Source organism: Malurus melanocephalus, unplaced genomic scaffold (genome assembly GCF_030028575.1).
Source record: "Malurus melanocephalus ecotype Western Australia unplaced genomic scaffold, MMel_1.1 scaffold_30, whole genome shotgun sequence".
Lineage (NCBI taxonomy): Eukaryota > Metazoa > Chordata > Aves > Passeriformes > Maluridae > Malurus > Malurus melanocephalus.
In genome coordinates this window covers 1487932-1502987 of record NW_026623262.1, presented here as the reverse complement: position 1 = coordinate 1502987, position 15056 = coordinate 1487932, and the positions used below count along the sequence as shown (strand labels likewise).

Below are 15056 nucleotides of genomic sequence, written 5' to 3'. Positions count from 1 at the left end.
ATCATTTTGTCCAATGCAATCCTTACGTTACGGAAGAACTCATAAATTAACTTCTCTGAAATAAGCTTATGCGCGGGCGAGTTCCGACGGCTCACGACTGGTCTAAAATACCTCAGCATGACGCGCTGCTAACACTACAGCATCTCTAAGACTTACCTTCAAGTACATCATTACCAGCTTATCAGTCCCTCGGTTGGCAGTATATTGCACTGTCATGCTTAAAACAGCTCTAAGAGAAAGGCTCCTGCTCACGGACCTACTCGGGGCTGCGGAAGAAAGAAGGGAGCTGCTAGGGGAGACAAATCCACTAACACTGTTGGCACTCGAGAGCACAGTAATACTGTCCCGTCAGAAAAGTGAGGTAATGGAGAGGGGAGCGGGGCCCGCCGGCCGCCGCCCCGCTACAGATGCGTGAGTTTGGGCGCCTCCTGCATCCGTCCCTGAGAGGTGTGGTGAGAGGAAAGGTCCGTGTAGGTAGGGTGGGGGTCGCAAGGTCCGTGGTGGTGGCCACCCGGGATCTGGGCGGCGCAGCTGTAGTCCACGCTGGCGGAGGAGGGGTGCTGCAGGTGCCCCAGGTTGAACATAGGGCCTGAAGCTGGCATCGAGTCCACGAAGTTGCCCCCCACGTAGACGGGGCTGCCCTGCAGGCTGGGGTTGGCGAAGCCGCCGCCGCCGCTCTGCATGGGGTGGGGGTCGTACTCCGCGCCCGCGTAGCGCTTCTGCTGCGGCAGGCAGCTGCTCAGCGGCGCCGTGTAGGCGGCCAGCCCGTACATGCTCTGCTGGGACTTGGCGAAGGAGGTGGGCGAGGGCGCGTCGTAGCTGAGGCTGTTGACGCCGGGGAGCTGGCTGGAGTAGCCGACGTGGTTTGGGCCGCTCAGAGGGGGGCTGCGGTCCGGAGACTGTCCGACAGGGGAGTGCATGATGCCTTTGGCTTTCTGGTCCTTTTTGTACTTCATCCTGCGGTTCTGGAACCAGATCTTTATCTGCCGCTCGGTCAGGTTGAGTAGATTGGCCATCTCYACGCGGCGCGGCCGGCACAGGTAGCGGTTGAAGTGAAACTCCTTCTCCAGCTCCACCAGTTGCGCGCTGGTGTACGCTGTGCGCACCCTCTTGGAGGCCGGCCCGGGGGGACTCTTGTCCTCGCAGCTCTCTCCTGCAGGGAAGAGGCACAAGGAGACATTGGTCCCTTCCGAAAGACACCCTCCCCCTTCCTACCGGGGTSCCTCGGAAACCTGCTACCCCCTTTCGCTCCGTAGACACCCGGGGAGGGGGTGCAGAGGGCCCGAGGGTGGCCTCCCACTCCTGCCTGCCCGACATACACACCCTCCCGCAAATGCCTCCCCCCAGAGACCACCGGCGGCCATCCGTCCGGGCGTTCTCRGGACCCGCCCCCAGCCTGCAGCGCMCRGCAGGGCTGGGACCCCACAGCGGGGTGGTGGGGGAGASGAAGGAGATGGCGAGTAGGGGACAAGGCGCGGAGCCARTGGGCTCAGGCCGAAGGGTTGAGCCCAAGGGACCCAGCCCGGCTCCCCGGGCGAGTAGTGGGTCGGGGCGGGGGTGATGGGCTACCTGGGGGGGCGCAGGTGCTTTTCTGCTTGGAGTTCTGCCGGGACTCCTTCATCCACGGAAATATCTGCTTGCTGAGGGTGGCGCTGGCCGAGCCCGAGGAGTTGGGACCCCCCTTAGCTTTTTTCGGAGGGGGGACACTGGGAGGGGGGTTGGGCGGGGAGGAGGGCGGCAGGGCCGGGGGCTGATGGTCGCCGATCCCCGGGGGCTGACTGCCCCCGGGGCCGCCCCCGCCGGGCCGCATGCAGCTCCCGCTCAGCTCGCTGCCCTTGTGGGCCGGGGCGCGGCCGGGCGCCGAGCTCTGGACGGAGCAGGCGGAGCCGGGGTACTCGCCGTCCAAGCCGGCCTGGCCGTAGGGCTGGTGGGCCGTGCCGTAGGGGTAGGCGTCGGCCTTGCTGTAGGTGTAGCCCCCGAAGAGCCCCGCGTTGTCATAGTAAGCGGCTTTCTGCATCCTCTGCTCTGCGATCGCCGAGGCCCGCGGCCCCCGCTCAAATAACATTGACCGCCGCCCCGCGCCTCACGTCGTCGGCCCGGGCCACTCGCAGCCACCTGGGAGGGAAACAGCAGGGACACAAAAGAGACTTTCAGAAGGGGAAAACGGCTGGTAGCGCCTGGCGCGGACCGGCCCCGGCGTCCCCCGCACACCGGCACCCTCAGCCTCGGCCTTCCAACCTGGGCAGGGCTGGGAGACATCAAGGAAGGAGCAGGGGACCAGAGAACCGAGGGACACAAGGGGAGGAGCAGGGTCCCCAGGCAGGAGTCAGGGCAAAGTAGGGCACACCAGGGAGAGCGCAGAGAACACCGAGGAACGACCACGGTACTGCGGGGAATGAGCCACTCGAGAGCGATGGTACAGGGGGAAACGGAAACACATTGGCGGGAATCCATACAGGCCACCTTTTGAAGCATTTTGGGGGATGGTTTTGTTGCTGTGTTTTGTCTTGGGCCGTTCCCGCTTGAGTTCGGCTGGATCAGCCCCCACGGTTGCAGGCAAGGGCTCTCTCTCAGTGAGCGGCTGTGCTGGGTGGTGTCCCCAAAGACMCATCGGCCCATTTCGGCCGAGAGCACCCGGGCCCCCCGCCCGGCACGCGTGCGCACGGCTGTGCACGGTTGACATGATGGATGGAGCCCGGGCTGCGGCCGGGCAGAGGCAGAAAAATCCCGTCCCCTTTGTAAACCCGCCCTTCTTCTTTCYCCGGATTCCTCCAGAGTTAAAGTATAACCGGCGCCATTCACTGATTTCACTTTGCACTATAAAGGAAATCGCAGGTCAGCTCCTCTATTTTAATTCTGTGATGAATTAAATTCCCTCACCCAACGTTTCTCGTTCCTTTTATTTGTACGCAGTAGAAAGAACCTGAGACATYTGAGATAATTTTTAGAGGGGTCTTTTCTTTTTTCAGCCTGCAAACTTACGGCTCTTCCCTCCCCGCCCCACGGCTCTCACATGAGGCTGCTCCCACCKAAAACGCATGGTTCCCTTAGGGCAGATGTTTTGAGGCAGAGTGCTGTTACCTTTCTCCTTGCTGCTCCCAAAACTCCTGTGTGCTTAGTACAAGATGGAAACTACCTTAGTTTTGGTGCGGTTTTTTATTATTCCCCGTTCTTTTTTTTTTTTTTTTTTTTTTTTTTTTTTTTTTTTTTTTTAAAGAATGGTTTTCTCCAGCATTTCTGGTAATTTTGCAACTTAGTATATACTTCACCTGGCAATGTAAGTCTGTGACTCAACATACCGTCAGATTTCGTTGTATTTCTGCAGGATTTAAGCTTACTAACATACCCAAAAATTAGCTAGAAATTTTTGAAAGGTGTCCGACAATTATAGTTCACCAGCCTATACTGAAGCAATACTAAGAGACTACTCCTATTTCTCTCGCAAGTAGCGTTGGTCCCGCCAAGTACCGTTGATCTATTCTCTAAAATTCACCGGGAAACCCATCGCTGCAAGTCAAAATAACCTCAGCGAGCTGCGATCCACGGCCGCTCTCGGCGGTTTATCCCGTCACACAAAYTGCCGGGGTCCTTTTCTTTCCTAAACAAAAGCTCGAGATGATCTGTGAAGCTGATGGAAACGGGAACTGTTTTCTCTCCTGAAAATTTTTAGTTTAAAAAGTCTACAGAAATGGACGGTGGCGATATGGAGGAGTTTTAATATGGTGTGATAATCTTGACGAGTCTTAGAAGTATTTTTGTCCAAATTACTCTGTCGCTCTTTTCCCGCTTCTGTCATCTACATTTTCRGGGCCGGTCTGGACTGAGGACTTTTGTTAGCACAACACTGCCTTAAGCGTAGGCTTTTATATGCCTTGTGAAATATAGTTCCCAAAAGAATACACAGAATCTTAAGAAAGAATATTGCTGTTAAGCTGTTAAAAGCCTTATTTCTTTTCTGAAATACCAACTGCTTGTGAACTCTGCTTGAACCTAAAAAGGAGGCTATGGGCCATAAATCACATGGACAATGCTCAACTGTTTGGTGGCTCATCTTTAGATCTTAAAAAGAGAGAGAGGGAAAGAAAGAGGGAGAGGGAGACCTATCCAGGGTTTGATTTTCCACGAGTGAAAGGCCCGGGGTGATGTTTTTATAGGTAACACCAAAGCRGGGGCTCAACACTTGGTGGTTTGGTCAGAAAGAGTCTCCAGGGGAAAAAAAAAAAAAAAAAAGTGACATCCAAATGGTGAGGCCGAACCGTGGGAGGTGGGCTCGAAGGCACCGAGGGTAGGAAAYCGCAAAGTATCCATGTCTGTGTTTCAGATTTCCCTTCCTTCTCTCCAGAAAGGTTAACCTCATCTGAACTGTTAGRCGTTGCACATGAGAATGGGGCTTTTTGTCCTGCCACTGGTTCCATCGCTTTTGGGGGATGCCGACCCTCTCACGGCTCTGCCTGGAGAGCAGCTGGGAGCCCAAGCATCCACCCGCGCGTGTGCGCGGCTCCCGGCTGGCCCAGGCTGACACCGGCCCGCACTGCCAGTCGCTTTCCTCCCGACACTTTCATATTAAGCAGTTCTCTACTAAAACTTCCACTACACTTAATTCTGCTTCGGATCAATATCTAATATGATACCGAATAAATAAGAGGCGGTGAGAGCGGCCAGCGAAGCGGTTATTAAAGCAGCCGGAGCTCTCAGGGTGCATATCAATGCACCTGTCATTGCGGTTGTAACAAAATTTATGACTGCTAGCGCCGTGGCAGTAAACGCTCCGGCCAGGAATGAAAAGGAAAACACTTCCCAAGCCCCGGCACTTTCAGAAGTGCAAAGCAGCCGGTGCGTAGGAGGAAGCCCGGCAAAAGAATCCCCCGCTCGGCACGTTTCTCGGCCGCCGGCCCGGGGCAGCCCCGTATATAAGGAAAGCGCTGGAGCCGCCGCCGGACCCGGCCGCAAGCAGGGCAGCTGGGCACCCGCCGCTGGGGCTGCGCCWGAGCCGGGGGATGTCTCGTCTTTGAGAGCACTGGGGAGTGCGGAGGGGCCGCGAGATACGGAGCTGTGGCGGCTGTGGGGTCTCTTAAATCAGCTACGGAGCCCCCGAGGGAGCCACCCGCTCCCCGCGGCTGGGTCCAGGCCTTGGCTRCTCCCCAGCCGAGCTCGGCTTCGGCGGAGCAGGGGCTGCTTTCAGCGGGGCTTTCTGCGGGCTGTTCTTTATCTAACGTGTGGGGCGGCGGCGCGTCCCGGTTGCCGCCGGCGGGTTCGACCGAGTAGCTCTCCCCGCTTGGCGGGCAGGGCCGGGGCCGGGGCCGGGGCAGGGACAGGGACAGGGACAGGGACAGGGACAGGGACCGGGGCCGGGGCAGGGCCAGGGACAGGGGCCGGGCTGCGCTCCCTGCGACGGGCCTGTCGCTATAGGGAAAGCGAGAGACGGATGGAAAAGGAAGTTTAGAGAACTCACCAAACTTACGTTTTTTCTTGATTTTTGACTTTAACTGTGTGAGTAGGATCTTCAGGTTCCTTTGGATAATCCGTGGGCACGGACCTGCAACAGAAGTGATAACTCTCAGCGGAAACTGCTTTGTTTTGGACTTTCTTCCTTAGGACTTTGTTAATAAATGCACATCTCATCCGCAGCCCTTCACCGTGTCTCTCCGTCCGCGCCAGATCTTTTGGGCAGACAAAGGGCAGATGTTTCTCTTCATTTATTAATAGCGCTTTGAGAAAGGCGTAGAGCAAACAAACGTGCAAAATACTCCGTTTGCGGGTCGGAGCCGGACAGGGCGGCCTGTGGCAGCCGCTCCGACGGGCCCCGCGCACCGGTCGCGGAACCGCTCCTGCCTCCCCGAGCCCCCAGTCCAGCACAGGCCGGGGTGCGAGGAGGCAGCGCACGGGGACGGGAGCGCCTTTGCAGGGGAGCTGCGGGCACCTTCGACGGTCACAAGCACCTTTCCCGACGTCTGCACCCACGGCCCACAAGGAGCTCCGCGGAAACGAAGTTAACGCGTGTTCTCTCTCCCTTTCTCCCCCCAGATACCGAATAATACAGAGAGAAAGATAAGCGAAGAAGCCCCAGCATTGAAAAYACGCTGCAAACATTTGCGTCTCGCAATGAGTATTTTGCCTTTGTCTATGCAATGTGTCGATTCAGGATTTTAAGAACTTAAGAGTGTCAGAAAATCCCCCACAAAGAAGTCCAGGCCATTATAAAGACGATATCTAGCCACCATAAGCCTTTGAAATGACCTTTGGCTCATATAGCAATAACTCACCACTTAATGAACAACCAACGGAAGCGCCTCCGATAGCTCACAACACAACAGACCTTACAACTTTCCACCAAGTCTTCTGTCTCCCTAAACAAACTCAGTAGGATGCTACATTCCCCTTCCAAATCACCTTAATTTATGCTGGCAAACTGGAGTTAGGGAAGTGGAGCTTCATGATTACACATGATGCTCGCTCAGGTTCCTGGCCCGGGCCTGTCCCAGTAACGTCTTATATAATGTATTCACGTGGGCGTACGTCAACTTTAGGTGCTTTATTTTTTTTTAAGAGAATTCATTAGAAATAGCACTTTACACGGTGTTTGAAGGCAACCTAAGGTGGGTTGCACTATAGCCCCTGAGCGGAGAGATCATAATATTGCAAACCGAGCCATTGTTAGCCGCTGTTGATTAACACGGTAAGTTTTCATTTTGTGCCTAATTAATTATCGACTTCTCATCCCTTTCCGAAGCAGCTTCTCAGCCTCACAAGCAATAGCCTTCTAGCTCTAGACATGCTTTATTTAGCCAGAGCTTGGCCAAATACCAAGACTTCCACGGCCACAGGAATAACCCTCAAAGTTTGTACTGCAGGGAGAGGAGTCTGGGCACGCTGGGGTTGTGCTCGGCTTCCAGCACTCAAAGAAGACATCGCCAGAGCTGAACCCAGGGAAATCTTTAGAATTATTCAGGCGTGGGACCAATATAGGTATTATTGAAATTTTAGGTGAAGTTATAAGTGAGTGCTTCCATCGAGCCAAATGAAATGCTGCTTGTAGTAATTGGATTCAGCTGACTAACTTGGCAGGCCAGCAGCTTGGAGGCATAGAGCTAAGAAAAATGTACACTGCTTTTAACTTTTGATCGAGCAGAGCAACACGCAATAGAAAATACAAATAAATAAATAATCACCCTAACTTCCTCCTTTTCTYCTGGCCTCCCACCCTGTTTCCTTCGGGACACTCCGACCCCCGCCGAGGACTCGCCCGGGTGACTCGGGGCGGGCAGGGTCCGTTCCAGCCTTACACACACCCATGCTCGACAGCACAACGCCGGGCTTTACGCAGGGGCTTTACAACAGACATAACCGAGAGTTCACCCGGCTCCAGGCAAACCACCAGTCAGTAGAAACAGGCGTTCCTGGGAGAATCGGGCTAGTTGCAACAACCCAAGCGAGAGCTGAGCTGTAAGTGTATGCAGGGAGGCTATGTGGTCGCTTCCAGACACCCAGTCCGTCCAGAGAGTCACTGATCCCCCCCAGGCATCTTCCCACCGCCTTATTGATCAAACCACACAAATACAGGGCAAGAAACTTCTCGGTAGATAAATATCAAGTGTGTAACTCGAAGGCATGAGCATACCGGTAATAGCAGTACTAAAACAGCAGCGGAAGGAAAACAACAGCCACTAAGGAACACGAATGCACGGCGAGGGAAAAAGGTTCGGGAAGACACTTGGCACGAATATTTAAGAGATCCTATGTAGGAGCTACATAACCGATGAGCCTATTTTAAATCACCCTTTACAAATCAACACGGCTACCCCCTGCGCGGCTAACCACGGCAACGCATTAACGTGATGCTCAATCTCACTTTGGCAATGGGAGCATCTAGCAAAGTTGYCTCTCCCTCGTTTGTTTGCTCGTTTGCTTATTTGTATTTCCCTTCCTGAAATCACCGAAAATTGAGGAAAGGATAGGGTTAAACGTATTCCCCTAGCCTTTGGAAAGGAGTTCACTTTTTATTTAAAGAACATAGTAAAAAGAAGTTACAGCTTAAAACAGTTCAAGTAGGTGGAGACCAGTCCATACATTCGCAGCCTCTATGGGCAGATTGCAAACAAATTCCAGACCGTCTCTGAGTAAAGGAGATAATACAGCCCCTGCGGTTAAACGTCCCATTTTGTCATGCAGTTGCTTACCTGTGTATCAATTTATCATAAACCTGGGTTCCTCACTTTTCAGGATCTGCGCTTGCAGTTCTTATATCCTYCACCCTTTGTCTGCAGACAATACTCTCCTAAACCTGATCTTGCGGTTTTACAAATATTTCCATACACCAGAATTCCCGATAGAATAAAAACAGGCTCAGGCTCAGCTACCAATAAAAGAGAGCGAGTGGAAATCGGAATTTGTTGGGCTTTAAAAAAAAAAATAAATAAACACACAACCCTTTAGCCATCAGCCTCCTGGAACCAACGACGGCAATTGGCCGGCTCCTGTTTTGTTTTGGTTTTAAATCGTGCGGCCATTGATGAATTTTGGGGGCGAGCAGGAGAAATCCCTTTATAATCAGAAATATAGGCACTGCCTTAAAATACAGGCATATTGGCCCACGTGATCGCAAAGCAGCGCGCCGGGGCCGAGGCTGGCGCGCTCCCCGCGCCCCCGCGCAGCGGGGCTGCCTGGCCGGGCCCCGTGGGGCGGGCGGCCCCCGCTCCCCTGCGCGCCCGCCCGCGCTGCCCAGCCCGCTCCGCACCGCTCCGCACCACGGCCGCGGCCCCGCACTTACGTGCCCCGCGGGGCTGGCGGAGCAGGGGAAAAAGGTGAATTCCGCGTGATGATCCCAGCGTGCAGAAATTCCCAGCGGAGACAGAGGAGGTATTTGGAACCGGCTGCGGCCGGGAGCCTGTGCTGGGGGCAGCTCCGCAGCAACGCTGCTCTGGCGGATAGGCGCCGGGGCCCACTGGCGTGCGCGACTTTTTGCTTTCTCCTTCTGCGGACCGGGAAGATGAGGGGCAGCGGGGACTACYCCTGTCTGGAGGCTAAACAAGCGTTGGGGAGAAAAACCCTCATGACATTTGTGTCTGTGTGTGTCTGCCCTGAGCCTGCCTCCCTGTTCTGTGTGAATGAAGAGACATGAAGCAAACCCTGGGTATATCTGCCATGTGTGCCCACAAAGCTCCCCAACAATACCAGTTAAGCAAAAGAAATACATATATATATATATATGTAAGCTTCTCTGTTTGATTTTTTGGTAACATATCTGTAGCTATAAATACACCGCACCTAATCTAACATCTGCTATGATTTCATTACCATCCAAAGCATGGGGATGTGACAGTAATGTATTACCTTACAATACTAACCGTAAGTGCATTGTAACATTTATCTAAATTACATTGCTTTTCCTGACTTTGCAAACCAGTTATAAAAAGATTGGAGTCCAGCGATGGAAACATAAGTTCAATGTAAATTATTGTGTACGGCTTCGGATTTATAATCCCATATTTCTTCGAAATGATGCACTTAAATCTCGCCTCAAGTAAGAGGTAATGGTTCTTTATATCCTTTTCAGTCAGCCATATATTTTGGTGTCTGGGTAGTTTTGCCGAGCCCCCCGCGCTCGCGTGTCTGTGTGTACATACAGAACCCCTACACGCACAGCGTGTTCTGCATACTTGTGTACATGCACACAAAGCCGAACATAATTCTGGCCGCTGTTTAGACATTTTGGATGACGGAAAGGTCTTCAGCTTCCTACACAAAAGTGCGAGGGGAAAAGATGGACACGAGCAAAGAACGCGAAGAGGAATCAGAAGAAAATGCCTTTTTGGAGGGCAGTTCGGAAGCCCCCGGAGAAAGCCTCACAGCCCTTCGGTGTCTTTTGAGAGTCTAGTGCTTAAAAAAAAATAAAAAATAGAGAGAAAAAGAGAAAAAAAAAAAGAGAGAGAGAAAGAAAAAAAAAAAAAAAAATCACACACACACACACACACACACACACACACACACAGCCAAAAAAAAACACCCCGGCAAATTTAACGTGAAAATGGAGGATGGCTGAAAGAAAGGAGAACCTTTGCCACCACCTTTGCCAGAATTAAGATATCGTAAAGGGGACTGAAAAAGTATTAAGGAAATGTTAATCCTTTGGCTGGTGGGACTCCAGCTTTGCGCGAATTTGTCTCCAGTAAAGGATCTAAGACTTCTTCAATCGGAGCATATGTTCATAGAGCAATAAAACAGAAAGATTTACAGTCTCCGCCCGCCCCCCAGCAGCCTCGCACCCTTTCAGGAATTACTTATGATGATTTATAACAACAACTCCTGCAATTGTCAAACTGATAAAATAGCCCGGGCTATATGCGAGAATAAACGCTCTTATGAAAGGGTTGCGATTTATGTTCAGGTCCATTTTACTGCRTGTCTTGGTGGAGTTTGGTTTCTTTCCCGGACCAACAGGATAATATAAAACTTCATTGATAAAAATGTAGGAGTTCTCGTGAAGTAGCAAATCTGTTCCTTAGTCAGTACCAAAGCATATAAACATTTGTCATCTTTGAATAATTGAATTAATGTGTTATTGTTTGAATGTATAATTCATACCATAGGAAACTTTGTCTCTGTCCTGCCACCAAAACGGAAGCAATAAAAAGCTACAATCTAGGGTTTTTTAGAAATTACTCCAGCAAGGGATAATAAAGAATATCCTGTTTGCAGAAGGTATTTCCAGCTGACTGGGATTTCACAGAGAAATCTCAGACTCGTCCGTATTCTATGGAGTTTATACAGAGTGGCTTTGTATAAAACCACAAATGCTATTTTTCCGTAATCCGGGCTATTGATCGGGAACTTGCAAGCGGGCATGCCCGCCTCGGGGGCTGGCTGCAGCCGGACTCCCCGCAGCCCCGCGCCGGGCGGCGAGGCTCGGCTGGCCGAGGCAAGAGCGGCCGGAGCGGCCGGGGCAGCGGGGCCGGAGCGGTCTTTGTGCGGGCAGAGGAGGAAAAGCGCGAGTGGCGCTGACTCCGGCCCCGCTGTCAAACATGCACGGCAAAATTTACGACCCCGCTTGCGAAGGAGCTGAGCGCCTTTCCCCTCCGCTGGGACCGGGCAGCGGCTGCCCTGACAGCCGCATTGTTTCCTCCGCTCCGCGCCTCTCCGCGCAGGCAGCCGCGGCCGGAGCCGCCACTCCGGGAGGCGCTCTGGCTCAGCCTCCCTGCTCCGCGGCGCTCCGCGCTTGTCCTCTTTCCCCCGCTCCCTGGGAAGCAAAGGTCATCGCTTGCGCCCGGTCCGGTTCCCGGCCGCTGCCGCGCTGGAAATCAGGAAGCAGCGTGCCCTATTTGTCAAATGTTTGACAGCTGAGTTCATTAAGGCTTAAATAAGGAGGAATAAAAGTAAAAATTATTTACGTACCAGGCGTCTCTTTTTCAGCAGCTACCAAAGAGCTAGGTGTGCAGGGAGAGGGACTGCACCCTTTGTATATTATATTCTTGGGATCTCTTCAGTTTTCAAGTCTGATAGAGTCCTTTGCTTGGCAGATTAATGACGACTCCGTGTTTCTTAAGGGACGTGCTGAATTAATTATTTCGCAAATCACGTGGTCAGGACTTGTAGAGATCTATTCTTATCATCTTCCTTGCACTTTGAAATTCTGCCTGTTATGACTGTTCCTAGCAAGATTATTTTGGTCTCTAGGCTTGGGGGGAAGGAGGAAAAAAAAAAAAAAAAAAAAAAAAAAAAAGGGAAAAAAATCAGGGGAAAGGGCTAACAAACATGGCCGTTGGAAGCGGTGTGGCTCTGCACCGAGAGGTCCCTATTTACAGTGCTTTACAGTGAGTGGGGTTTGCTATTGACTCTGCCTTTCCTCTTCATTCTTACCTTAACGACTAGTGGTGATATAATATACAGAACTGTATTGATGTATCGGGAGTAACAGGAGGAGCCATTAAGCAGCAGAAAGAGAAAGTATAATCACAAGATATGCCTCAATATTTAAACTTAGAGAGTGTGTGCTTAGAAAGGCAACCTCACCCTCCCCTCGGTGCGCTTGGGCAGAAAGGGCACATGCTTTCTGCTGTGCACCCTGCTCCTTGCCTGGGCTGAGCCAGAGACTGTATTTTTGGACTCGTGCCTTGACCACGCTCCAGGAGAGGACAAGCCCTCACTGACAAGTACTTATGACAAAAATAGTGCAATCGACTTCTCCTGGCTACTTGTATGTGTTATTGTCTGAGGTGCTTACACACGGAGGAAAAAAAAATATTTGCCGTAGGTGCATGGGAAAGTTTAAAGCCTCCAAGTTGTGTTTTCTTGTGATCTTTCTTTTGTATCAGCTGTCAAAGTGAGGGTTACTGCTCAGGAAAAGCTACTCTCTGCATGCCAATTTGAAATTTCCATTTATTTAATTGATCCKTTCCAGGACTCACCTAAAAGACACACATCTATGTGGGCATCGAGGTGACTTCAGGTGTGGCTCCTTGCCTCCTACCACACATGCAGAAATCCGGGAGTCATTCTAGGAGGGCTTGTTAAATGCAAAGCAGCAGCAAATGGATGACAGGCACTTTTAACTGCAGCCTAGAAGTAAATATAGACTCCAGCTTGACCTAGAGTCACACCATTATGGCTGAGGCAAACAGCAAACCTGTTCAAAGGGACATTTGGAAGGATGCTATGCAGAGTCACTCATCTTTTAACACTGTAATGATGGGAGGGACCAGCATTTTCACAGAAGAGAGACCCACCTTGTAAGGACTACTCGCTCAAGGTACAAACTAGAATCTATTTCACTACACCTTTTATTGTTTCAAAAGTGTGTGGAGGGCTTACATCAAAACTACAGGCGACAGTCAGTGTAAATAACGCTTTAATCAATGGCAGCAAAACATCAGTGAAGTCTATAAAAAGCATCACACTCGAACAGAGATGAGAGTAGTGCTGGACAATGGCACCGTTTAACAAAGGCTCACAACGTTCACCCGTGATAAACAAAATAACAAGCTTCCCTTCATACATAAAATAACTCTGGAGGAGGGTTAAAACCATTAAAAAATAAACCTCAGGTTCGTTTTGCACGGAAGATAACGACCAGTGGGTGCTCCTGGTCATTATTACAGACATTCCTGATCATTCAGAGCAATAGCAGCTGGAAACTATTTATTTTTGGTACTGTCTGTCTCCACAAAATCTCCGCTCTTCTGGTGTAATTACACCTATGTAGACCTATAGTGCTCCGGCCTCGCTCAAAGGGGACTTGCAAACAGGGTTGTAAGAGCTGTGCCTGCTGAAGCCAACACTCGTCCTGGAGTTATTAACATTTCAAAAGACAATGAGACAAATTCTGCTCGCAGCTACATCCTTGTTTGACTTCAGTGGGCGGGGGAAGGAAATCTGGGAGCAGAAGTTGGTCCTTTAACTTAAGGAGCCATCTCGGTTGATTAGTAGCACAAAGCAAGGATTTTCTTTTTCAAGGCCTTTATTTTCCAGAACTGTGCCACGGATGCCAAAGTTGGTAGGTCTCTCTCGAATGACATTTTTGCCCTGCTCTCAGCCAACTTATCAGACTTTTAGACAACAGCAGGGGTCCGGGAGGAGGATTTCCAAGAAGAGCTGCTAGAGGGGTTTAACTTCCCCACATTCTTTTTTCTTCTTTATTTCAATAGACACCAATGAAGAGCAAAAGGATGACTTTGAGCAGCTCTGGAGAGGAAAGGCCACTATTGCGGGAAACTGGTATAACGAAAGTTGAAAACTTGTCTCAGGAATTCCCTCCTCAAGCGCTGCTGCTAGCTGCTCTCCATGCCAGAGAAAGGGAAGGGTAGTTTGGGTCCAAAAGGTTAAGGGTTTAGAGGTCACTCTTCCCGGCTGAAATACAACTAATCGAATAGAAAATTTGTCCTCTGGGTGAACCTGTTCCTGCAATTTAGCCGAACTTCAGTAAAATACCTTTTCAGCTTCTCAACGTGAAGGCGTCAGAAAAAAGACGTCTTTACTATGTATGAACTCGGTGCTTTTTGTCATAGAAACAATGATGCGAATAATGCGGGAATATCCATCTTTAATATCACGACGTGGAGATATTCAAGTATTGCCATGTGCAAGTCTGAGAACTGGGCTAACCCTAAGGAAGAACAAAGAGTTTTCTCCAGGCTCTAAAACAAAAGACCAAGTCTTAAAGACACTTTGCGGACTTCAAGGGATGAGAAAAGGGCAGAAATTAACTGCTGGCCAGAGTTAAAGTTGCCGAATACACTCTTGTTGAAAAGCTCGCCTTTTATTTTCGAATTAGTTTAAGCCCATTTTGGCTMGTGTTTTCCCGAGCGAGCCCAGAAAGCCGGGAGTTCTCAGTGGGAAGCATCCAGCCTGGAGAAGGGCACGTTCACTCACCCCCTGCTCTTTCTACCTCTCTTCAGTGTTTGCCAGGAGTTTCCTTCTTTTARCACTTTTCTCTTTAATAAGGGAATCACCTCGCTACAATTTCGACGAGGTGGTTCCTCTCCTAGGCTGCCCTGAGAGTACAGGAGATAAGGGCTGAGCTTTAAAATCGCCTGAGCGAAGGTGTAAATGGCTCAGAGAGCTGGTTTAGCTTGGTTTTGTAGTTACAGCGCACTAAAACTTTRGCAACCAGCAATTAGGGATAAATTCATGGGTATTAGACTAGCTATGCTCCCATCCCAGCCTTCCCTCTTTCCTAAAAGCAACTTACTGAGATTTCCAACCATTGCAGTCATCTGTCACGGTTTGCTTAAAAAATAATCACTGTTCTTTAAAAAAACAAAACGAAACAAACAAAAAAAAAATAAAATAAAAAGCCCACAATCCACCCAATCTAAAAAATCCACCCAAACCTAAAAACTAGAGAAACCAAACCCACAAAAACCCAACAGCCAAAATAAACCCAAAACAAAACAAAGCAGCAACCCACATAGACTGTCTCTCTCAGAAAAGAAATTTAAAATCTGATTGTTAGAATGTGTTCAGTTTTCATCTTTGAATGGCCCAGTTTATATCAGAAATTGCATTAATTTCTCAATCTGGGTTGCTGGTTTGAGTTGTTGTTTTTTAGGTTTGGTTGTTTTTTT

At 50.6% G+C, this 15056-nt stretch overlaps 1 protein-coding gene across 1 annotated transcript; it reads right to left on the bottom strand.

Moving 5' to 3' along the window:
• Positions 1-337: 337 nt before the first annotated feature.
• Positions 338-11606, bottom strand: HOXD3 (homeobox D3). Its single transcript, XM_057363703.1, has 4 exons — positions 11389-11606; positions 5453-5536; positions 1570-2115; positions 338-1153 (listed from the first exon to the last, which is right to left on the bottom strand). Exons 3-4 carry the CDS (start codon positions 2063-2065, stop codon positions 402-404), a joined length of 1248 nt encoding a protein of 415 aa, XP_057219686.1. The 5' UTR covers positions 2066-2115; positions 5453-5536; positions 11389-11606; the 3' UTR covers positions 338-401.
• Positions 11607-15056: the final 3450 nt, after the last annotated feature.